Below are 26,037 nucleotides of genomic sequence, written 5' to 3' on the forward strand. Positions count from 1 at the left end.
CTCAAAACTAAATATATATGAATATCCGAATCTGTATTTATTCTTGATTACTACAAACATTTCTGTAATTCTTGCTAAACCTAATATAAAATATAAATTAATAACATTATTTTAAAAATATTTTCTTTCATTTAACTTACTTTAATTATGTACGATTATATTCTTCTTTTAAATAAAATATGAGAATAGTTGATATTGCTAAATTTACAAAAACACAATAGGTAGACCATCGATCACCTGTATTGAAAAAAGAATTGAGATTAATTTAAATCTAGATTCATTTACTTCTTCATCAGTATTTAATATAATTAAATCTCGCTTACCAATTCCAGGTATAAAATAAGAAAAATAAAATAAAGTTCCTATCAAGTTAGCTAGAAATATCATATATCCTCCTACGATGGCTTCCGAAACAGGAAATGCGATTTCAGAAGCAAGTTCAAGGAATAAGGCTGGAGTGGACCAGCTGGCCGATACTCCAAATATCACAGCAGCATAAAGTTCTTCCTTACGAAATATTAAGATTTGATTTTCGAGCAATAAAACCCAGAGAAACATTGTCACGGATATCATTAGTAATACAAAAAGACCGATTCTGAGATGATTTTGAAAAATATCGGCCACTCTTGAAGCCACCAAGCTAATAACGCTGCCAAAAATTATAGTCCAGAAAGCAAGTTTATCAGCTTCCTCCTGTATATTCAAATAAAACTACATGCATATGTATTTTCATGAAAAAATTATAATAAATAAATAAACTTACTTGTGTAACCATAGAATCAAATGTTAAAGTGATCATACTGAGCCATGGTCCGGTAACACCTTGACTAAGTGCAGCTGCTAAACATAATTGCCACATATTCTTCTTTCTTATGTAAAAAAAGAAATAAACAAGATTATTTTAATTATTATTATTTAAATTTCAATGTTTACATTATTATAATGACAAAAAAAATAAAGTTTTTCTGAAAAGAAAAAAAATAATCATCCCTTGTGGGGATCGAACCCACGACCTTTGGATTAGAAGTCCAACGCGCTATCCTCTGCGCCAAAGGGACTTGATATCAACTTGCATTAAAAAATTATAAGAATGAGCCTTTCAAATTTGCATTTGATTTAACAATTTATATAATATAATTGTTGATTTCTTCCATTGCAATAATTAATCCTAATCATGTTTACAATAAAATTAATGACTTGACGTATGTACGAAGCTTTACTAAGCTCGAATTTTGCAAAAAAAAAGTTTTCTATCTTTTAAATAAAACATTATTAATAGTAAAATCATATGTAAAATAAATTAGAATGATATTCAATTACTTGAGAAGAAATAAGAGTGAATCGATCAAGCTTAAATGAGAAGAGGTGTCTGTGGCATCAATGGCATTAGGATGGTTTGGAAAAAATGCTATGATTCCAACAACGATAAGGGATTGAATCACGAATTCTGCAAAACAAAATAAAAACTAATAATTGATATTATATTAATTGGAAAAAATAATAAAGTTTATTAATCGAAATGCATTACCGATTCTCATCAACGACATGATTTGTACACGAAGAATCGTTTGAATACGATTATTATTTGAAGATGATTTTGGATGAAATATATCTCGTTTAGCTGAACGAATATAATAATTATTTTTACGAGAATAAATTTCTACATTTTTATTAGCTTTTCTGTTTAATATTGTTTTATTAGCCGAAATCGTTGTATCAACAACAGCTGGTCCTATCAAATAAGATACGGCCATGCCAAATTGATTACTAGCGGAAGATATACCTGAAAAATGTCATTATTATTTTATTAAATGTTTATATTAAGCCGAATAAGAATTAAATTTAGTTTATCGATGATTTAGTTGATCGATCGATCAGGCCTATGAAAACGTTAAATTCAATTAACGATATCTAAATACGTATTAATAAATAATGACTTTCTCTTTGGTTAAACTAAAATGTGTAAGTCCATCGTTTCGCTTGAAATTAGATCCCATATATCTCGTTTTATCGTTTCGAGATAGAACAATGGACAAACTACGATATTAATTATATTAAAGAGATTATCACCGGTTGCGGTGGTGCGTTCTCCACGTGGGAACCAAACAGCAGATACCAGGGCTGTAGCTGGACCGATTATTACCCCAGACAGACCATTTAAGATGGCCGCTAAATGTGCCGTTCTGAATAGATATAACAGATCTATATATATATATTCCCCATAGAAAATATTACATCATTTTACATTGAAGATATATATATATATATATATATATTTGATCAAATTTGCTTTTTATCGGCGTACCTACATAGTGAAGATCGTTTCATTGCACGAAAAACATCTGATGAAAGCTGCTAATGCTGAAAGGATCGCTGCCATTCTTATGGGTGCTACCAAACCTAATATTATAGTGAAATTAATATTCAAGTAATAATGTTTAATTGTTCTTATTAATTTAGATAAATGTGTACCTTTTTTATACAAAAACCAACAACAAGGAAGACAAAATGTGAGATACGTTATGCAACCCCAATCGGATAAAAGAGCAATGTGATATTTTTGCCAATTGGAAAAAGCTATCATTGTTGGTATTGTTATAGGACCCCAAGTATTCCATATGCAACACTGACTGGAACTTAGTATACAAAATAAAGCCAATGCGATCCATCGTTCCTTCGGTACTTTAGAATTCTGATTGATCAGATTCGATACTTCGTTAAGATCTTTCTCCACGTATTCATGATCGAAAGATTGAGCTTCTAAAAACCAAAAATATACATCCATTTTGTAATGAAATAATTTAGAAAAATAATGTTGAAACTTGACTTACGATCTTTTCGGAAATGTGAGCTCTGTGGTACTTTTAAATTACCAGTACTTTTAGGATAAATTTTGGTCAATTTGCTTTTTGAACAATCTTTCATTGTATCCTTGCATGGTGAACTTTGCGTTTCTTGTAATCGGTTCATTGTTCATAGTTAAATTGACTGTTCTCTTTATCATTTAAGAACAAATTCCTGATAGTTCTTTTTGAATATTGCAATTATACTTCTTTCCATAAAATAAAATGTACTGCATGCTGTTACAAGAGGATACTTTTGAAATAAACAAAGTTCAGATCTAGCAACGTTTTACGCTCGATAAATCGAAAATGATTCGATGCGGAAGAACATCAATGCAATGTTGTTAATGAAATAAATGCAAAATGCAGAGAGAGAGAGAGAGAGGGAGAAAGAAAAATTTGTAGATGGTATCCAATATAAATTGGATCGGATTGTTTCACCTTTGTTCGAGAAATTACCTGTGCTAGTTAACCCGTCGTTATGGTACCTCATTCATGGACCAATCGGGAATACTTTGGAAATCAATGTAATTAGGGAAGAACCAATGGGAATTCGTTGAACGAGAGACCTGCGCACATCGTAACAACCAAGAACACATACCTATATATCGTCTCAACGATCTCTGATACCTATTGTTCATATTCCATTGTTATTGTATTACGATTATTACTACCCCTCTCATATCGATTGCATCCATATCGACGTCACAATTAATATCCTTCTCTCTGCACTGTTTTAACTTGATTTTCGTTTGAGATAAAGCGATACTTGTCAAGGAGAATAGTATTCCTTTATCTGCTTATCATCGATGCTATTGCTGATCAAATGATTCATTTCATTATATGTATATAATACACAAGTAATACAAATTTACATTATTATGACTTTTTCATTTAATGCGTATAGATGATAAAATGTTCGATATCAAATTTTGCAAGTATAATAATTCATTTAATCATTTAATCATTTAATTACTGTAATTAAATATGAATTTAGTATTATTGTTTAATTAAACGATAGAATACTAAGAGATACCTTTTTTTTATGTATATATTTCTTTGATGAATCGCAACGATCCTTCTTCCTTTTTTCTGTTCAACTTTTAACGAGACAATTTTCATATATCATCTTACGAAATATCGACGATTCCATGATGAATATATTATACTTCGTCTTTTGAATAAAGAACCGTCTGGAAGAAGAAAAAAACAAAATAAAAGGGCATGTATATCGTTAACAAGAAACCACCAATCCCCTCGATCAATGAACGAGAAAAGAATCCCAGCCGAATGAATTGTTCGTTGTGCAGTTGACCGTAAATACTTTCGAGATATTACTAAAGCTGCATCTGTAGAAATAAAAGAAATCTTCTTCGAAGATGTTAAGAAATTACAAATCAAGCATCCTTTTATCGATGGTGAAATGGTGGTAAGATGAATTTTTCAATTTTCTTCTCACCAATCAAAATCCACCCCATCGAGGGCTCGATACTAATGACGAAAATCTTAAGGGGTTGGACGAGTTTTACAATATTCTATCTTAAAAAGACATTTTTATTTGAGTTTCCTATTAAATATTAGTTTTATTGAATAATAAATAAAATAAAAGATTGGAACGTTCTGATTATACCATTTTTTTTTTATTCTAATGTAATTATTTGATCGTACCTGCACAGGTGATGACTACGAGGGTTAAATTATGCTGTAGTAGAAGTAGAGTGTATTAGAATATTAAAATAATTATTAAATAATCAAAAGTAACGTGTATTGTTATTTAAAAACACCGAGTATATGATCTATGTACCATCCTCTTCGAAATCCCTCGTTAAATTGACACGGAATCCTCTGTAAAGGTTCTTCTATCAAATGTTGTTTATATGACTTTCCATATAAGGAAATGTTATTTATTACAAATAATCTGTTACGTTATGCTCATGTAGCCTTCGGAAGGTCGATAAAATATCTATTTTAACTAATCATATTCTATATAATGTTTAAATTATTACATATTTTTTTATTAGACGATAAATTGTTATTATTTAATTATTCAGAACTAACGTAATACATTACAATATTAAACATATTTGAAATAATTATTAAACGAACTAGCAAAATGTTTTTTTGTATATTTTCAAATACAGATTAATAAAATTGAAGTGTCTACTCTTCAAAATTTCAGTTAAAATCTTCTAATACTATAGATCGCGCGTTGTGAGCATTTAAATATATATATACAATGTATACAGGTAGATAGAAGGTATATATATAGATATATTACCTATACGAGAGCGTTTCGTAGCGAATGGGCGGTGCAAGGAACGACAACGGGGATTAGAAGGAGGCCGGGAATGGATGGGGATTGGAACATCGATGGTGGGGTAGTCCCGTAGTAGAGTAGGGAGAATAATGTTACCAACGAACAGTCCCTTCTGCTATCGAGATACCCACCACGAGGTGAGAGAATGGACGTGCAACCAAGGTGATTCAGATGCGCGCGTTATTTCATATCGAATCATCTTTACATAAGTTATACACTTTTTAAGTCGTGCAGTTTTTTGAATTTAACATATTTAATTATTGTTTATCTACCTTGACTTGTTGTTTCATTTTTATTATTTTATTAGCGAGCAAATATTTAAAAGAATACAATTGTTTTTAACAAGAGAAAGAAGGAGAAAAGTTGATTTAATTGCTTTGGAAATAGTTCTTTTTATACGGGAAAAGGATTCGTTTATGGTGTCAGAATTGAATATAAGTGTTGAGAGAAGAATGGTTTTGTGGAGTAAAAGGAATGTTATGGAACGTGCAATTTTTGTGAAAAGATAGAGAAAACAAATCAAATCTTATTAGAAATTAAAAAGAAAAATTGGACAGATATTTCTTAGAAATAATTTTGGAATTATTGAAGAAAAACGCGTTGTTATTGTCAGTGAATTAAATGTCGACGAAAACAGGAAGGCCGTCATCCCCTCGACGGTTCTTTGCTCGTATCTATGGTCATTTAGAATCGACGAAAAAAGTGAACGACGAAGTGGAAGATTCATCAAAATCAAGGACAAATTTGGAATCTTCAACGAGAGGGAACGTTTGCGAAAAAAACGCCAATTCTGGTACGGAAACTTTGCGTTCTACACCTCATGGCGATACTACACAAGTAAGTCCTTTTTTTTTTTATTTTGAATATACAGAGTGTTTAATTTAATATAAAACAAATAGTCTTTAAAAATATCTTTGCATTTGTGTGTGTGTCTGTGTGTGTATCAGGAAAATAACGTGACGGAAACGATAGCGAGAGAAGAAAATCAAACGCAAGATCCTGAAAGATTGAGAATACCACAAGAGGATGCAAGAGTATCCGAAAAGGATTCTCGATTGCCAACTTTAGGAATTCCCTTTTTATCTCACACATTTTTTCCTGGTGCCCCTAATCACACGTTGCACCTGACGCAACTCGCACATCCTTCTGTACTTCCGCCGCATCTTCATGGCTTAACGAATCATCCGGCGACGGATCATCATTTACAAGGATTCTCTGCCTTCCGTAAGTATTTTGTTTTATATATATATATAATAGTTGTGTTATAGTATGAACAAAAAAATCTCTTGATTTAAATCTTACGAATATAAATTTCAACGATAACAAGTATGAGTGACACTACAAATGTTTACCGCCAAATAAAAACTAACAATTAATCAACGATCAAAAAAATGTCACCTAACAATAAAGAGTTAATCAACACATATAAATGTTGAATGTTTCATTGAAATTGACGATAAACATTCGTCGTATGATCGAATCGTACAATTGTAACTAGTTCGAGAGGGGGGTAATCGTTGGGAAGAAATAGGAAATGGAGACTCGATAAGCATCAAAGACGAATCGAAATGATAGCCGTCGTCCATGGGATTTTCATGAGATGTCTATGGGAGAAGAGTCTTTGTCGAAGATATTTTACTTGAATGGTTGTTGGTGAAGGAAGAACGGACGTGCGGTGTCTTCATCATAACGCGACTTCGTCAAATCTGCTTATACCGATGGGACGACATGCGTTTATTCAAAACGTGCATGTATTCCTGTTTGCTGCAAAGACGGCTGTCCATCCTCGGCTTACCGTGGAAACTTCGAATCCTCGGACCTTTGGAAGTGCACGTTGTATTCACTTGTTAACAAAACCTCCATATTCTCGTATATCGCGTTCTCAATGCTTTTATAATAAAATCGTAGAAGGGAAAATCGAGAACTCGCCTACGTACAATCGGATAAATTCTCGATGAATTTGGAAATCATTTCTTTGAAGAGTATATTTTATATTTTAGATAAATCCCCTTGATAAGAACATTTTTACCTACAACAAAATCATGAATTTTAATTAATTGCTTATTTTTTTTTGATAATTATATCCTCGGCGTTTGATATTATTAAAGCTCTCATCTGAAACTTTCAACGAGACAAATTAGAACATGAAAATTAATAACAAATTTAACAGATATGTAGAAAGTGAGAGACAGGGATGAAAAAAAAAACAAGAAGAAGAAGAAGAAGAAGAAAGAAAAATGTGAAAGAAAGATAGAGAGGGTAGAAGAAAATGGATTTAAAAATTTCACTGTTCGCCTGAGATTTCGTCATTGTGAGTCGTTGTTACAATAAATACACACGTATACATGCACACATTGGGGAGGGTTTATCCCGCTTCGCCACCTCGTGGCGATATTGTGATGAGATTACGGAACGCAGTTGGCCGAATCTCAATGTAGAATATGCATTGCTATATTTCCTCAAACCAATTCCGCCTCTGTGGTCTTAAGCCGTTGTCACGGCAGGCGCCACCAAAGATTCCTGGTCATTCGGAATTAATTAAATATATTATCGAATAATATTTTATCTAATTATTTTTAGGATTGTTATAATTATCCCTAAATAGTGCATACATTTTAATTACATTACTTACACTTTTCTCATTTTGCATTACTCGTGTGTGCTAATTTTAAAATTATTATAATTTAAATATGTAAATTATTCAACTATAATTTGTAATCTATTTAAACATTTCATTTTGAAAATAAGTGATATAAAAATACGTATAATAGCTGTCATCAGCGCACTTTTATCATGAGGCGGGTTTTAGAGGTAAAAGTAAAAAAAGCAGAAGATGAGAGAAAGAAGAAAAGAGGGAACGAGAATAGAAAGGAAGAAATAAATCATATGACAATGAACTCATCGAGGTGCGATAAGTTATTATCGTTATTGTCAAATCCGTTTCGTTTGGTCTTCCTTCCTTGCAGTTTCTCCAGTAATATTCATTAATGTAAACTTAGCGGTATAATGTAACGCGTTCTAGTTGACGTATTTATATTAAGTGAAATTTATTCCTCCGTGAAAAGCATTTACGTACAGAGACATAATAATTTATACACATATACATGCAAGTGTTGTATTTAAAATATACAACCCAATTTTAAATTGCAGTATTTTGTTAATTACTAACACACATATATCGGAAACTATTAAATTTACAAAATGTTGTAAACTGTATAAATTGTGTGAAGAAAAAAGGCCCCCTTTTTTTTTGAGATTGCGTTCGATATTTCAAGATGGACGAGTTTTGACGATAACGCTTGGTAAGCAATCCTTCTAAAGTGCGAACATCCATGCAATGCACGAGTAGGGTTCAAGGAGCAATTAGGATCCTATTTCCATCCTGAACCAGATTGCGCGAAGCCTCGAGCATCTGACTTCCGGTATCATTTATCCTTCACATCCTAATTATTTTACAATATGGATTGCGGTTATGGCATCAGATTACTACTGTCCTGTCCAGATAGAATTTATACCTTTCATGATAAATCTTATATCTATTTAATACTAACTCTTTATACTAAATAAAAAATGCTAATAAAAGAAATTATTTTGATATGCAAAATACAGTTGCACGTCGTAGAAGAAAAGAAGGCCGACCAAGAAGACAGAGGACAACATTTAGCGGGGAACAAACTTTGCGTTTGGAAATAGAATATCGGAGAGGTGAATACATATCAAGAGGTCGAAGATTCGAACTGGCAGAGTCTTTGAGATTGACGGAAACACAGATCAAAATATGGTTTCAAAATCGTCGAGCTAAAGACAAGAGAATTGAGAAGGCACAACTAGATCAACAGTATCGGTAAGCATTACAAATTTGATTCTATACAAGTTTGGGGTGACCAAAAATATCTAAATTGTGCAACTCGTTATTATATTACGTATAGAGTTTGAAAAAAAATTCCTTCGAGCGTAAAGTTCACTTTCTTCCTGTTGATTCCTCGTAAGTATCCTCATCTCAATGAGGATTGACAAAAGTTAGGATAACTCGAGTCCTTTTACCTTTTCTTCGTCGTAGCCAAAGGTACGTGGGAACTAACGGATGTGTTGAACGAATAAACGAACGAATAAACGAACGAATAAACGTACGAATCGTCGAACCAAGTGGATTGGAAAATCTATTGGTATATAAACCGTACGTACGCGTTTATCCAGGCGTTTATCTTCGGCTTATCGAATAGAACCATCTGATCGAGTACTGTAATGGCATCAGGTGCATATTGGCTGAATAATACCCAGAAGAAAAGAAAGAGAGAAAAATCTTCTCGTTGAAGGCTGAGAGGGTTGACTGTGATTCAAAGCTACGAATCAACGGGCTGATATTTCTGATAGGATGGAATACACCACTAAATAGCCTCTTTTCAGAAGGGGGAGATTACACGCTCGCGTGCCGAACAACCTTTCTTCGAAGTCTTTAAGAGAATGGCCCTAGAAAGATGCTTCTGTAAATACTTTACTCCCCCTCTCAAGATATTTTTCTTATTTTCCTTTTATCGTATTCTTAAAGAATGGAAGAAAAATATTAGGAAAATACTCATTTAATCGATCATATTTTCATCAAATTTTTATACAGAAATAAATGAACAATAATTTCTGATCGAAACTTGATGAAAATTTCAATGTTATTGTTAAAATAAATAAAAACAAATGAGTAAAGTAAAATCTTAATAAATATCGATAAAAATCATATGGTTTAAGTATCTTGTCTGGCGCTTCGGTGCAGCTGTGCTAATGACCGTGGTAATGACCATATCGTAGGAGCAATACATCAACCCTGACAAGATAATGATTTAGCTGGATGCACCGTAGCGAAATACCGTGGAAGCTGTTGCCGCTGCGGGAAGTACCATATGCTTTGAAGGGCCGACGTGCTCTCCTCTATTGTTATTGAATTTCGCGCATCTTATCTTTCCCATGGCCACATCATGGCTCTATTCCGAGCTTTTCTCTCTATTTTTATCAAAGAATTCACTCCCACGAATCCTTCTTATATCTTTCTCTCTAAAACTAAGGATGATATTAACATTTCACGTTTATTATTTTTAATCAATGACAAATTCAATTGTTTATTTGTTAGAAAAATAAAGTGAAACAATAAAATAAATGTTCTATATTAAAAAATGTGTAATCATGAAGAGCACGTGAGCACGCAACGGTGTGCACGCAATTCGTCATTTAGTAAAATTAAACGATAAACTGAAGATTGTTGAAAGAAATTGTTTATATTTTTATTTGGAAATGTTGTATTTTTTGGTTTTTTGTTTTTTTCAGAAACTTCGCAGTTTCCAGTGGCTTCGTTAACTTGCCCATTTATGGTAGCGGTAATTTCTGCAGGCTGTGTCTTTATAAAGACGCCTTTGGATCATCCGCAGGACATTCATGTGCATCCACACACGTTACTGCCATAAGTTCATCGATAGACCAACCTCAATGCAGCAGCAGTAGTGGAAGCGAAATGTCTGATAATCCTTCTACTGTCACATCACCAATTTAAATAAAAGATCGATCCTTCGTTTAGTATAGAAAGGTCTAATATACACGGGGCTTGCTATAGTTGGGGAACAATTTATGCACGAGGTAAACACAACGCGATAAAACGATTCATTCAGATTTATCTATTATATTATCCTCGAGATTCAATTTAAACAATGATTCAATAATCAATCGCGTTTATAACTATATCAATTCTATTATCGTGTATGAAATATTCGTAATATGTATAATCTTCGAGGTACATTTATTTAAATAATCGATAAACTCGATCATTCAACAAACCAAAGAATACGAACCTCGAAAAAAGAAAACAAGTATAGGTATACTTATTAATTCATTCGTTTTTAAATCCAATCGTTAATTAATTTTCTTAAATATAAGTATATATGTGTGTTTAAATCATAACTTATTACTATTTTATAATTGTTAATTAAATGTACATATATTTTTTTATTAACATTAATTTTTATTATCTTTTTATTGTATAATCTGCAATTGTATTGGTTTCGTGTATCTGAAAAACTAGGAACAAAATGGTCGATTCAATTTGAAACTAATTAATGACTTTAAGAGAGAATGTAGACAAAATTTGAATAAATTAATTATTTATTTTAAAATTAATTTATGTATGAATTTGTTGATAACGATGATCGATCGATTATAGGTGTACGCATTTTTCTGAAGGATATTAATAAGGATCGGAATACATTTTTGTCGTAGGACTATGCCTATGTACTAAAAGTAAATTATCGTCGACATATATTTGTATTTATAACGTGTATAAATCATCGATTTGATATATATTGTATTAAAAAATAAATGAAATAAATAAATTATTTTCTATGGTGTAGTACAAGGCATAGCTTACAGACCACAATGTCTTTAAAGGTTTTCGATGAATTAATACAACGAGCAGAGACTGAAAGAAACTTTATTTAAAATCTCATGAAAGAGACACCACATGTATAATTTTTATTTATTTATTTTTTTTTCCTTTATATCAAATTAATCGCATTAAATTAATGCGTAATAAAAAATATTAGCCAATGTTGAGATTAAAAATAAATAATAATTAAAAAAAAAATCTGTTTTATGGATTTATACGAATTATACAAAAAAATTAAATAATACAATTTATTTACAAAATAAATTTCGTATTTACATTAACATCTTAATTCTTTTTTTTCTCCTAAGATGTTAATAAAAAAAATATATACAAAAATGATAAAAATAAATAAATAAATAAATTGTTATTAATTTATTTCTATTGTAATATGTACAATTATTAAAAACTAATTCCATAAAACAGATTAAAAATTGGTAATTTGCAAATGTTATAATTATCTATGATGTTTAAATGGTAATTAATGAATGATTAATTATTTACAACTTACTTTAACTTACCTCCAACGACGGCTGACTCTGGGGAGTAGCGGAAAGAGGCACGATGCAGGTCTTGGAGTACCAGTCCAATGGTAAACCAGAAATTAATGAAAACGAAAGACAGCAATTAATACAAGGAAAGCAAAAATAAAGTAGCGAGATAAGATGAAAAAATTACTTTCTTTCATACTTTTTCTATACATACACAAAATATGTCACTCTGTAGTACTGTATATATTATTTATATTCATTTATTATTCTTTTTTTATTCTCTTCAATATAAAATTGTAATCATTATTTAAGAGAGTTAAAATGTTATAAAATAATGAATAAATAAATAAATAAATAAATAAATAAATATAGATCATCTTTGATTCTGCAATGTTTGTTCTCAAAGGGATTGATGAAATCATTAAACTGTATAATATCAAAGTATTTAGATAAAACGAAAAGAAACGAAACGAAACGAAAAGAAACGAAACGAAAAATGAGTTATTGTGCGAACATAATACAGCATAGAGCTATAAATTTAGCATTTGCGTGGTTGCAAAACTTATTTTCAAGTTAAACTTGCATAATATATATATATATAGAAATATTAATGCAGTAAATATGAGGATATTCGTAAAATACCTTTTTTTCAATTGTGTTGTTGTAGTTAATGTTCTGCATATTATATATACATATAAAAAAAGAATTTAATGAAAGGTATTTTATTAAAACCTCGCATATTTATGAATGGGTGACATGTTAATTATTCACAAGAAAGATAGTGAATATGTAACAAACAAAAAAACAAAAAAATAATTATAAAAACAAAATGAAAAAAGAAATAAACGAAAGAAAGAAAGAAAGAAAAAAAGGCCATGCCTGTCATGTTGAAATGCCCTGAAAGGAGACAAATATAAATATGCATAATAAATATAATTAGTTTATGGTACTTTATATTGTCCGCAAAATCTTCATCATTATTTTTTTTATTATCTAGTAAAATTCTATCAAAGTATTCATTTTATTTAATGTCATTTTAATATGACAAAATTTAAATACCTTTTTTTTTATAAACGTGTACAGAAAAACATTTTAAATAAAAAAAAAAACAAATAAGACTTTGCGAACAGCATAAAAATAAAGTACTTATCACGTTTATTTTACTTCATCGATATTTAAATAATTTGAGTGCGTGTACAACACGACGATCTCTCGTTAATTAAAAACTTAAAAAATTATTATACTTTTTATATATATATATATAAATATATGTGTGTATACCTAATTTATTATAAATATTATATTTTGTATATTGCGATAAAATATCTTTTATTATGAAAAGCTATTGCATATATTTAGAAAACTTAAAAACAAATATCTAATGTCAAAATTTATTTGCGGTGCACGTTGATAAGGGCTAATAATAATAATAATAATAATTATTATAGCATTCATTCGTGTTTAAAAAACTAACTACTATTTTTTTTTTTTTTTTGTAAACAATTCGTATTACAACCAATTAATGCTTTAAAGTCCATTGCTCGAAAATGAAAAGAAAGAAAAAAAACATTATCATGTGCAGTGAATAGAAATAATATTGTTTTGAAATATCAGTCCTAATTATATATCCATATAACAACCATAATAATTTATATTTTCATAATAATAAAAAAAATATAAAAATATATATGTATATATATTAAAAAAAAAAAAAAAAAAAAAAAAAAAATAAGGAAACAAAATAAAATGTATTTTGGACCAGAGTACCACTAAACATTATAAATATCATGCATACACAATTTACCTTTTAATTCCCTATATATATATATATATCTAAACAGATGATTCTTGAATTCCTACCTGTGGTTGCACTACAGAGGCTAGTAATTATCCTAGCAAGGTCTAGTCTGCTGCAGAGGTCAGAATCCTTTAGTTCAGCTACCTGCCTGTCATTTCTTCATTGTATTCATGCTTCTAATCATCAGCCACACTAAAGATCCATCCACCACAAAGTCTAGCTATGTTTACTACTTTTTACTTTTATTAATCTCTTATGTGGATATTCTAGACGACAAAACTACCTATCATACTCTAACATAATTATTTGTGTATAGGAAGCACAGATTTACCTATAACAGTCACATTCACTTACCATAGATATATATATGTATATATATATATATATTTGTTATATAATATATATAGCAAAATTTGATTGAATCAATATAAATGTAACATTAATAAGTGACTGCAAGGCAAGGAAATAAATTAGACTAGTAGACATTGCTAAACTTTAGCATTTTTAGCATTGATTTCAAATATAAATGTAAAACTTTTAATAAGCTGCACATGTTTAAACGCCGAGCTACACTATACACACATACTAATAATATAATATCAGTGTTGCACAGTCAACTAAACAACTGGGATGCTCTACGACTAATATATATTGATCTAATATTCGAATATAGAATTAGAATAAATAAAAGATTGATATATATGTATATTTGAACTCAATGATATTTAAATATATGAAATAAGATAGACAGATATGATATCTATACCAAACAATCAGTAGTTAAAAACAAATGAGTTTGAATAAAATTATTATTGGATTATTATCTTGTAAATTATGAAACAACTAATGATGTATATATATATATATATTGCTAGCCTAAGTTTCTCTGTATAAAAGCATCATATGTATCAATAATGTTTATTTAGTACAACACTGATTGTAAATTTTCAACCTTAGTTGAGTGGATTTATTTGAGAGGGATACGAAAAATATTGAAGTAACAACACAATGAAAATCAGATCTTCTGAAATTATAGAATCCTTAATTTATAGAAATAGGTTTTCAATTTGGATAAATGACATAAACGATTAATATTTAGTAACATAAAATACTAAACACTTCTTAATATAATACTCCTAGATTAACCAAAATAACAATATATTGTTCTTAGAAAGAAAATAATTATCTAAATTGCCAACCTATATGAAACTCTGTAAAGATATATATTTCCAACGATTTTCTATTATAGTAGAAATAAGAATTCTATGGAGTATTTCTTTTAGTTGTTTAATATAAGTTATAATTTTTTATATAAGTCTCTCATGATCATTTTAACGAACAGAGGTGATGACAAACGTATCCCTTCAACTATAAATCCATTAAAATCTTAATTACGCATTATTAAAATTAAACAAAAATTGATAATAGGTATTTTTTTTTTGTTTTTCATATATACAAATTATTTAATACTGCCTTTACACATAAATATAAAACACTCATTGGTGCCTTGATTTTCTACATAGATTGACAAAAGTACAATTATCTTTTCTATCGTATATCTTTTCGTCGAGTTATACTATCATCTGTCTTCCTCTTTCTATACTTCCCTGTTCTCTGCAATCCTCACAGCTATAAATTTTTGTACCTCTGACTTAGCCTATGCTGCTGATCGAATTTTTCGTTGTTTCATAAATTAAAGATTGGCGTGGAAAAGGTTCTGGTCAGTTTTATTAGCTAACTCTTAAAACATTACAACTTAATGCATAATTGATTAATCTAAATAACCTATGAAATGTTGACTGACGCTATAGGCTTGCGTTTTTCATCAATTGCCTACTTTTAATTAAACTGCTATTAAAACTTTGTCAATATTCTTCGTTCGATTATATTATCGCTTCCAATAAGAATTTCTACCTAAATTATAATGATTGCATTTTTTCTTCTTCATTTCGTTTTGTTTTCCTTGATGATCTTGATTTTATTTAAACTAATAATAACATGATAAAAATAGTAAAACCTAAAAATTTGTAAATAGACTATTGATTTTCATCACGAGGGTCAGTTGAGCTTTCCATCAATGTCCATAATATTATATATCCTACACAATCGTAATCTGGTACACAAGAAAAATGAATGTAACAAATAATATGCAATTAGCTCAGGTTGCATGGTATAATTCTATTATACCGTTAATCAGAAAAAGATTCACTTCTTAACTATTCCAATACACGAGTCTTTTATGGGTGATAGTAATGATTAAACAAATAATCATTGCCTCTTCTAATAAGTATTATATGTACCAGTCAAGATGTTCTGGCACACTCCCTAAGAAATATGATGCAATAATTTCACATGATGAGTTGAATGTGTAGGGGATGTGGTAGGTGCTAGATACCGAAACAAATATAGGCATAAGCCTCCCTCACTGCGAGCTAACAGATGATGCTTCTCTGTCCTTTATCCTGATTGTCCTGCCTGGTCTTGTCTCTAGCCTTATAGCCCTGCCTGCTCCACTACTAAACAGTACAGAAGTACTGGCGACTAGAAGACAAGTAGTAGGTTCACCTGAGGTTTAAAATTCATAAATCTGTTAGTTGCAATGACTGGAAAAGTTCCAGAAATTGTAAAGATCTATAAGTTTTGCGCTAAAGTGTTATGTGAAAATAAAAATAAAACACTTCTTTTTATAATTTATATATGCATTAATACTTCAATATCATCGTAACAAAAAGAAATTAAACTATATGTAAACAAAAAAATAAAAAGATGCAACCAAATATCTAGACACTGCACTAAAATAAAAATAATCAAAATTGAGAAGAAGAGAAATAACTTAATATTATACGATAATAATAACAAAATCAGAATAATGACAAAAATAAAAGTAAACAAGCGTCAAATCAAAAGTATATAGTCCAAAGTATTTTCTGAAAGAAGTGGATTTATATATAATAATAATAATAATACATATATCTTATATGTAGATGCTAATCAGATGAATTTCTTATTAAATTTCAATAACAAGTGGCAACTAAATTTAATTAAATAATTCTTCTATTTAATTGAATGAATTTTTAAATAAAATATTAAATAAAATTTGAGAACTAACAATAAAATAAATATTGTTACTGAATACCTGTTCTAATTGAATGACTGATTTACCCTAAGTGAAAATATTAATAAAATATAAACTATATGCTAATTAAATCTGATAAACTGTCTTCCATCGTGCCTTTCAATACCTTATACTCTTCCTACATATTTATAATAATATAAATATTATAGAACTGTGCATATGACTGTTAAACCCTTAATAACAATTTCTATGTACTGCACTTGGTTTTTAATTTTATTTCAATTCAAGATATTTAAAATTATTTTCAATTATTTTTGAATAGTTTAAACGAAATATAAAATACCTTAAATATATATCTAAATAGAGATGAAGTATACATTGAGATGGATATGGTTTGTTCAGAAGAAGAAGCAAGGAGTTTACCTGCACTACAGGTAACAGTTTTCAGAAAAGAAACGAAAATAAAAAAAAAACAATTATAACAAAAAGACGAAAAAAGAAAATAAATAAAAAAAAAAGGTTGCCAAAATGAATTAATCATGCTTACCGTGTGAGGGAGGAATGAACAGATCTTGTGAAAGGAGTAATTTTAGTATCTTCTACCACCACCTCCACCTCCACCGCCACCCATATTTCCACCACCAAGAGAATTGCCACCATAGCCTCCTTGATTTCCATAACCACCACCACCACCTGAGTTACCTCCACCCATTGGTCCTGTAAACATAATCAAATAGAAATATTAGTAAAATTATACACTTTGTGTATTAAAATTAACAAACATGATTTTAAATGTTTCTTTATAGTTATATTTCATCGTTTCTGAATGTTGATATGAGTTATGTGAGATGAATGTTTCTGAAAAAAGTTACTGATGTTTTTCATAGTTTAAATCTATCTATTTCTTCACTTATATTTTAATTAATATTAATTAAATGAATATCCTAGGATAGCAGAGAGAGAGAGAAAGAGAGATAGAGATAGAGAGAGTGGACAAAGGCGCTCCTTCTCACTGCAACATCGCGCCTGATGTCTTTTCTCCTAAATATATGCACATTCATTTCCTCTTATTATTTAATATTGGCAATTAATATGTATATATAAAGAAGTATTTAACAAATGTTAGTACACTTCAAATAGTTAGCATCAAAATCCCACCATGCTATCCAATGTTTATCAAATTATATCCAAACAGAATTCAGTAAAAATGAAAAGTAGACTCTTAACAATAAGATATATAATTATTTAAAAAATTAAAATCAATCAATCATAAATTTTGATGTTTTGCCGACACAACTTGTGCAACTTGGAAGTCTTATTATCATATCAGATATATGATATTTTAAACCAACATGTTTATACAACAAATCGTACATTAAGATATGGTCATACTATTAGTGACATCTTAAAAGCACACAGTTACTCAAGTTGTGTGGCAGACGCGGTGGCGTTTGAGAAGGAGGGAAGCAACCTTGTCCACCGAAGGGAGGTAGCCATCTCGAGTCTCCAGACTGTCGGCCACTAGGACCCATATTTATACCGTAGGGTGCTGGTCTGCCACCGGAGTTGAAATTATTTCGTACAGGTCCACCACCATAGCCTTGTTGATATCCTCCACCAAAGTTATCATTACTCCAGTTTCCACCGCTATTGTAACCACCCTGACCACCTTGACCACCCCATCCCCCACCTTTAAAAGTAATGTTCAAATTAGATATCACATTTTGATTTATTTTTTAATCTAGTAGTTCAAAACTTTTTCTTCATAATTGTATAGCTTGATTTCAACTTACACAAACAACAAGTTTTATCATCTAATACAAGATATGAAATAAAGTTTTGTAATAATAACATAGTAAAAAGATTTTTTTTTCTGCGAACCTTTACCTTGATTCTGGTTTTCCCATGGGCCGTTACCTCCCCAACCTCCTTGATTACCTCCACCGTAACCACCTTGATTACCGCCATTATTCCAATCACCACCACCTCCGCCACTTCCTCGTCCTCCCCAATTGCCACCGCCTTGATTACCACCACGTGGTCCTCTTCCAACGCCTTGACCTCCTCTGCTTCCACCACCACCACCACCATCTCCTCCACTAGCAGATGCCATTTCTGCTCTACTCAAAGCCTATTAAAAAACAAAACTTCATATAATAAACTATGTTTCTACACAATAAAAATAGAAAATAATAATTCATACATTAAACAATTTATGTTTACCTTTTTAACATCAACCTGCTTTCCACGTATTTGATGGTTACGTTGAAGGCAGATCTTATCAACTGGATCATAATCATCAAACTCAACAAATCCAAAACCTCTTTTTTTTCCTGTTTCTTTATCTGTAACTATGCTAATTGAATTAATACTTCCATAACTTTGGAAATATTGTCTAAGGTCTTCTTCTTCGTGATCATCTTTTAATGCACCAACAAATAATTTCTTTACGGTTACAGCTTTAGGCGTACCAATTTCTTGTCTGGGAACAGCTCTTTTGGGTTCTACTACACGACCATCAACTCTATGTGGTCTATAAAATATTATTATTAAATAAATAATTATTCAAAGTTAAAGATATGAAAATTATTAAATAAGAATTAAAAAGTAAAATACGCACCTCGCATTTTGAGCATCATCTACCATATGAGCTCGTGAATAAGTAATAAAACCAAACCCCCTAGAGCGTTTGGTTTTAGGATCTTTCATAACAACTACATCTACAATTTCACCCCATTGTTCAAAGTGCTTTTTTAAAGAATCATCAGTTGTTCTATAATCTAGGCCTCCAATGAACAATTTCCGGACATGTTCAGGTTCATTTTTACCATCCTAAAATAATATTAATAATGTTTAATTCTATATATCTATACCATGAAAATAAATGCTATAGTTTCGATTAAAATTAGTTTCAAATGGACAAAGAAAAAATTTGTAAAACAAACTTTTTCTTTTTCTTTTTTTTTTTAATGGTTACTATATAATATTTCATTAAAATTACACATAGAATTTTAATTTCAAAGACGCTTTCAAAATGGCGTAGCGTGGGCACGCTAAACTTGGATTGTACTTGTAACGGAAACAACTTAGAACTCGTTTATCAATTTACAGCAAACATAATTTTACTTTAATAAGTTAAATTTATAATAAACTTTACATAACATTAATGGACAATAATAATTTGGATGGATCCAAAAAAAAAAAAATACATTGAAGAATGTTGTACACTGATGTTATGTAAAATTTAATTTACATAAATATTCTTGTAATAATAAATAAAGTACAAAATATATCTGAAATATATAAATAGATTATTAAATTATAATATGAAAATGAATAAATTTTTAACGATATTGAAATAACTAATATAAATTTGTATATACGTAATTAGAATACATTGAAAATGGAGCAAGAGATGGATAAATACTATGATATTATCTCACGAAAAAAAGTATCATAAAATTAATAATAAGTTTATTAAAATAATTGAATTTAGTTAATTGCTTACATCATGTTCCATTTTCACCATTTTCGCTCACAAAAAACACAAAATTACACAATATATTTCAGTATATAATTCGACACTAACGATGCTAAAGCAAATGGTGTCGTGGACGTAGTGATGTCGTCGATCGATTAAGACTCCTTTCAGAAATATGTGTGAACCCCGTATTACTAAAAGCATCATGGTAGATAACTTATTGCGCATGCCCGAAAATTTAAATCTCAATTTATAATTTTATGAATTATTTATAAACAAAAAAGTAAAATAAAATAAATTATATGTAAATCATAAATTTAATATAATTTTCATAAACAATTTATCTTTTTAAAAGTATTGAAAATATTTAGGAAAATAGATTTAGGCAGTTGGTATCAGTCGAAATACCAACTGCTTAAAACTATTGCTTCTCACTATACTTTTAGTTACATTTTATGATAGAGAAAAAATAGTGAATACTGGTAGTACATGAGAATAGAAAGTATTACATGGCTGTTAAAAACACGTGCAGACTTTTACAATACAGTAATATTTATATACTATATTACAATAATATTACTATAAATAAGTGTAGTGTTGAATATATTTTATTATAAATTTTGTTATAAATGAAGAAGAAAAATGGTTCGTCATAATAATCAGCTTCCAAATAATATTCCACAGTTACAAAATCTTATCAAACGTGATCCTGAATCGTATAAGGAAGAAGTAAGTTTTTCTTTTAAATATTTATTGCAATTGTATAGTTTATTTTCTTATTGAGTGATTGTAATATATCAGATGATTAATAGTTATTTGTTTTTCTTAGTTTCTCCAGCAATATCTTCATTACAAAACTACTTTGGATATCTTCAGTTTGTCACCGAATGAGTTTAATAAAAGACTCGATGAACTAATAATATTTATGACGCAAGTGAGTAATTATACATCATTTAAAAATATATTAACTGTATTTTATGTTCTCATACGCGTAATTAATAATATTCTTTAACGTGTTCGTTAACGCTGTAAATATATTTTTATAATTTTTCTTTCAGATATAATAGAAATAAAATTTTGTCAAGTAATTCATATTAATATAAAAAAAAAAAAAAAATGGAGTCTTGTTTAAAAAAGCTCAATAAAAAAATCAAATGTCGCGATGATATTATAAAACAATTGTATTCGTTGATAGGTACAAAAGATGAACCAATGCCGGAAAGCATTTTTATATATGGTCATATTGCTACCGGAAAATCATTAGTTATTTTGCATTTACTTAAATATTTACAATATAATTTTAGTATTATTAATTGCATTGAATTCATAAACAACAAACATATATTTGAATATATTTTAAATGATTTAACCTTAGATTTAACATCTAACCTAGATCTAGCTAATAATATTGGAAATCTTAAATGCGATAACATAGTTACTTTTATAACAAAACTACAATTAATTTCAAAGTATGACAATCGTCCAATAATTATTGTTTTCAACAAATGCATTTACATGCGAGATACCGACAGTCGTCTTTTCCCAGTATTTTTAAGATTGAAAGAATTGTCTAATATTAATGTTTGTACAATTTTTATAAGCAATATAGTATGGGAAAAATGTTATACACAGGTTGGCTTATTTGAACCGATCAAAATTTATTGTGCTCAGTATACCAGAGAAGAAATGTTGAATATTTTATTATTATACAAGCCAAAAGATTATAGCGATATTATTTATAAAAATTATTTAAATCTTTTTCTCTCCGTGTTTTATAGATTTTGTAGAGATCTTAACGAGCTTCGTTATATGGCTAAAATAAATTTTAACAAATATATAGAACCGATTAAATCTGGATCGATAAAGGAAGATGATGTTTCAGGATTATGGCGAAACATTTCAACTACCTTAATGGCTAATTTAGAAGTTATATATCTTAGAGTTTCAACAGAAGATTTTGTACAGCATAGTAATGCATCTAAAGAAATAGAATCTACTGCTAAATTGGCATTAAGTTTCGAACTACCATTTTATGCTAAATATATTTTAATAGCTGCTTATTTAGCATCGTACAATCCTCCTAAGGAAGATAAACATATTTTCGTAAAATTAAGTAGTAAAAAGAAAAAGAAAGTATCGAGAAAAAAGACAACAACGAATGTGCAATCTGGTCCACGTAGTTTTCCTATATCCAGATTGCTTGCTATATTTTGTACTATTCTTAATGAAAAAGTCGATGTTAATGCTATTTTGCTTGCACAAATTCCTACAATGTATCAACTAGGATTATTAGCATCTGTCGATGAAAGTAATTTAGATGAACCAAAATTGAAATGTTGTGTTAATCATAATTTCGTATTGATTATTGCTAAAACAGTAGGAATTAATTTAAGAGATTATTTGTTTGATCCTGAGCAATAATTATATCAAATCTCATTGCCATGATAGTTTTATTGTTTTTGAATTCATATGCATGATTTGATTTTTATATTCTTTATTTATATTATTATTATAATAATGTATTTACAGCATTTATGGAACATGCATTTAATGTATTATAATAGTTATTCATAATTTTGTATTCATTTTTTATATTTGATATATAATAAACAAAATATCATCAAAATATATGTACATATATTCTTAATAATTTAATGTCTTTATATATTTGCATATTTATTTATATATTCTATCAAAATCTACATACTTTCAATTTTTTAATTTAGGTTTCCCATTGTTATCCAGATGAGTTAAAAACTTTTCCTCAGGAGATCATAGATATTCTAAGAAAACATAATACTGTTTTAGACAATGATATGCGAATGGTAAATATTCTATTCAATTTATTATTCTAATCATATGTTCGTATAAGATAAATTTTTAATTAATTATATTTTATACAAATTTTCTTTAGACATTTTGTAAGGCATTAATCCAGATGCGCAACAAACATTTGTTAGAGCCAATAACGATTCTTAGTTTATTTTTTGAACTTTTAAGATGCCAAGATAAAGCTTTGAGACAATTTCTACAAACGCATATTATTACTGACATTAAGAATATTAATTCAAAACATAAAAATGCCAAGGTTAACACTGTCTTGCAAAATTTTATATTTACAATGTTAAAAGATACTAATGCAAAAGCTGCAAAAATGTCTGCAGATGTTATGATAGAATTATACAGAAAAAATGTATGGAACGATGCTAAAACAGTAAACATTATAGCTACTGGTTGCTTTTCTAAAATCACTAAGGTAGTCGTTACCTGTTTAAAATTTTTCATGGGTAGCGATGAAGTAAATGATAGCGATAGCAGTGACAGTGATGATGAACCAAATATTAAAGAAGTTATGATGGCTAATAAAGTTAATAAGAAAACAAAGAAGCGTGAAAAAATGTTGAAGAAAGCCAAACAATTATTAGTTGTGAGTAAAAACATCAAAAACATATTTTAAATACAATTTTCAAGTATAATTAATGTATTTTTAACTTTACTATGAATATTTCAGAAATCTAAAAAGAAGAAAGCTAAAGCTCCGCAATATAATTTTTCTGCGTTACATTTAATACACGATCCACAAGGATTCGCAGAAAAATTGTTTAAACAATTAGAAAAGAACAATGATCGATTTGAAATTAAATTAATGACTTTAGATGTAATCTCCAGACTTATTGGTTTGCACAATTTGTTCCTTTTTAATTTTTATCCATATTTGCAACGATTCTTGCAACCCCATCAGAGAGGTCATTATTTCAATATAAAAAAAAAAACAGTTAAAAATTAAAATTTATGTAACAGGCAGAAGTATTTTTAATTGTTATTTTAAATTACAGAGGTAACAAAGTTGCTGCAATTTGTAGCGCAAGCCAGTCATGAATTAGTACCTCCAGATGTATTGGAACCTGTTCTTAAAACTTTAGTAAATAATTTCGTAACTGAAAGAAATTCTGGAGATGTTATGGCCATTGGGTAAATCATTTAATAATAATAGTTTTTATTATGCAATTTGTAGATGTGATTTCTAATATAAATATTTATTGTGTGTTGATAGATTGAATGCAGTTCGTGAAATATGTTCACGATGTCCATTGGTCATGAACGCAGATCTTTTAAAAGATTTAGCTCAATATAAGCATTATAGAGAACGCAGTGTTATGATGGCAGCAGCTTCTTTAATTGCTGTCTATAGACAAGCAATGCCAAGTTTACTGCATAAAAAATATAGAGGCCGTCCAACTGAAGCTACAATAAAATTAGATACATTAAAATATGGAGAAGTAGCTGCTACTGATTTTGTTCCAGGAGCAGAAGTGTTACTTAATAAGGATTCTAATGACACATTAGAAATTGATTCTGAAAATAGCGAGGTATATTAATCAATGTGTTATTATATTTTTAATTTATCAGATTGAATTTTCAATCTTGTTTAGATTATCCTAAGAAAATTCTATTCTTTGTAGAATGACGATGAATGGATTGATGTTCAAACCGATGATGAGGAATTTAATGACGAAGACTTGGTTACAGACGATGAAACTGATATGTCTTCTGATGACAATAGTATGGATGATGAAAATGATGTCAAGGATGAAGATGAGGAGAAACAAAATGAGGAGAAACAAAAAGAAGGAGATAATAAAAATGAAGTTAATGATGAAAACAACAAAATAAACAACTTATTGAAAGAAGATGTAAAAACAAATAAACTTAATAGCGCTATGCGTTTGAAACTGAGAAGAGAAAGAAGAGATAAGAAATTAAAGAGAAGAAAACAAAAAGAGGAGAGGAAAGCAAAAGCCAAAGTACAAAAGAAAGAGGAGTTAACTGCAGAGAAAAAAGCACAGGCCTCTTTAGTTTCAGTTGAACGTTTACTCTCAGATGAAGATTTCAAAAGAATTGACATGGCATTAATAAAACAACAAGTAATGCCTGCTAAAGTAGGTGTAAAAAGATCACATCCATCCGATGACAATCGAGGAGAATTAGTCAAACTTGGCGACATTGAAAATATTCATAAAAAGCGTAGGCATGATAAAGAAGCACGATTAGAAACTGTAAAGGTACGTATACTATATTCTCACTCATGTTTCTGTCTACAAATATAAAATATATTATTCTCTTTTGTGTTTTATTCAGAAATCTCAAGAAGATAGAGAAAAGTTTGGTTATAAGGATGGCCGTCAAAATCCATTGTGCAGTAAAACGAATCGTGAAAAGAAAAAGACAAAAAATTATCAAATGATCAAACATAAGGTTGCAGCAAAAATTAAACGTTCTTTCAAAGATAAACAAATTGCACTTAGGAATTATTTATTGAAACAAAAACGAATGAAATAATAATTCTCCTCTCGATATATTTTTTATTTATTCACTTGTCATTAACCTCTCATGTTATAATCACTGCGTTATCAATAAACTCACGGCTGCTTGTGCCATTACTAACAAAATTAGATATAATAAAAAATGGTTAAATACCTAGTTTTTTAAAAAGTACAATGAATATTTTCCAAGCTACTGCAAATGTGCATAGTTTGAAAAAACATGTAGACAGCAAGCATTAGTCACTGTTGCCAGACGTAGGATGTTCTTCCACGTGGGAGCCTTCGTGCG

General features: G+C 29.4%; 5 protein-coding genes and 1 non-coding gene across 9 annotated transcripts; 3 read left to right on the top strand and 3 right to left on the bottom strand.

Annotated features, from left to right (window-relative positions):
- Positions 1-34: 34 nt before the first annotated feature.
- On the bottom strand, positions 35-4,199 carry LOC107072273 (solute carrier family 49 member 4 homolog). The gene is made up of 9 exons (XM_089176550.1): positions 2,832-4,199; positions 2,473-2,760; positions 2,310-2,400; positions 2,071-2,183; positions 1,529-1,783; positions 1,321-1,447; positions 764-869; positions 324-693; positions 35-237 (listed from the first exon to the last, which is right to left on the bottom strand). Exons 1-9 carry the CDS (start codon positions 2,968-2,970, stop codon positions 146-148), a joined length of 1,581 nt encoding a protein of 526 aa, XP_089032676.1. The 5' UTR covers positions 2,971-4,199; the 3' UTR covers positions 35-145.
- Positions 986-1,058, bottom strand: TRNAR-UCU (transfer RNA arginine (anticodon UCU)). Its single transcript has one exon. It is a non-coding gene; the product is annotated as a tRNA-Arg (tRNA).
- A 172-nt stretch (positions 4,200-4,371) lies between the features above and the next one.
- LOC107072283 (homeobox protein rough) lies at positions 4,372-11,943 on the top strand. The gene is made up of 4 exons (XM_089176551.1): positions 4,372-5,997; positions 6,108-6,384; positions 8,770-9,004; positions 10,474-11,943. Exons 1-4 carry the CDS (start codon positions 5,782-5,784, stop codon positions 10,694-10,696), a joined length of 951 nt encoding a protein of 316 aa, XP_089032677.1. The 5' UTR covers positions 4,372-5,781; the 3' UTR covers positions 10,697-11,943.
- Positions 11,944-12,090: 147 nt separating this feature from the next.
- Positions 12,091-20,610, bottom strand: Hrb87F (Heterogeneous nuclear ribonucleoprotein at 87F). Of its 4 annotated transcripts, none has more exons than XM_015332067.2 (7): positions 20,452-20,610; positions 19,564-19,775; positions 19,167-19,476; positions 18,825-19,074; positions 18,415-18,633; positions 17,491-17,660; positions 12,091-12,150 (listed from the first exon to the last, which is right to left on the bottom strand). In XM_015332067.2, exons 1-6 carry the CDS (start codon positions 20,470-20,472, stop codon positions 17,533-17,535), a joined length of 1,140 nt encoding a protein of 379 aa, XP_015187553.1. In that variant the 5' UTR covers positions 20,473-20,610; the 3' UTR covers positions 12,091-12,150; positions 17,491-17,532. The 4 variants fall into 4 exon arrangements, with proteins under 4 accessions (XP_015187553.1, XP_015187554.1, XP_015187555.1 ...); XM_015332068.2 differs by lacking the exon at positions 12,091-12,150 and adding an exon at positions 15,578-16,432 and having other exon boundaries at positions 18,831-19,074; XM_015332069.2 differs by lacking the exon at positions 12,091-12,150 and adding an exon at positions 15,578-16,432 and having other exon boundaries at positions 18,484-18,633.
- Positions 20,611-20,903: 293 nt separating this feature from the next.
- Mys45A (SDA1 domain containing protein Mys45A) lies at positions 20,904-25,783 on the top strand. The gene is made up of 9 exons (XM_015332065.2): positions 20,904-21,153; positions 21,254-21,358; positions 23,151-23,249; positions 23,339-23,851; positions 23,936-24,170; positions 24,261-24,396; positions 24,479-24,794; positions 24,888-25,487; positions 25,564-25,783. The coding sequence occupies exons 1-9, from the start codon at positions 21,067-21,069 to the stop codon at positions 25,762-25,764; spliced, it is 2,292 nt and encodes a 763-aa protein (XP_015187551.2). The 5' UTR covers positions 20,904-21,066; the 3' UTR covers positions 25,765-25,783.
- On the top strand, positions 21,126-23,123 carry Orc5 (origin recognition complex subunit 5). Its single transcript, XM_089176546.1, has 3 exons — positions 21,126-21,153; positions 21,254-21,358; positions 21,483-23,123. The coding sequence occupies exon 3, from the start codon at positions 21,541-21,543 to the stop codon at positions 22,843-22,845; it is 1,305 nt and encodes a 434-aa protein (XP_089032672.1). The 5' UTR covers positions 21,126-21,153; positions 21,254-21,358; positions 21,483-21,540; the 3' UTR covers positions 22,846-23,123.
- Positions 25,784-26,037: the final 254 nt, after the last annotated feature.

Source organism: Polistes dominula, unplaced genomic scaffold (assembly GCF_049000335.1).
Source record: "Polistes dominula isolate Pdom_NZ unplaced genomic scaffold, Pdom_raw_medaka contig_25, whole genome shotgun sequence".
In the NCBI taxonomy this organism is placed as follows: Eukaryota; Metazoa; Arthropoda; class Insecta; order Hymenoptera; family Vespidae; genus Polistes; species Polistes dominula.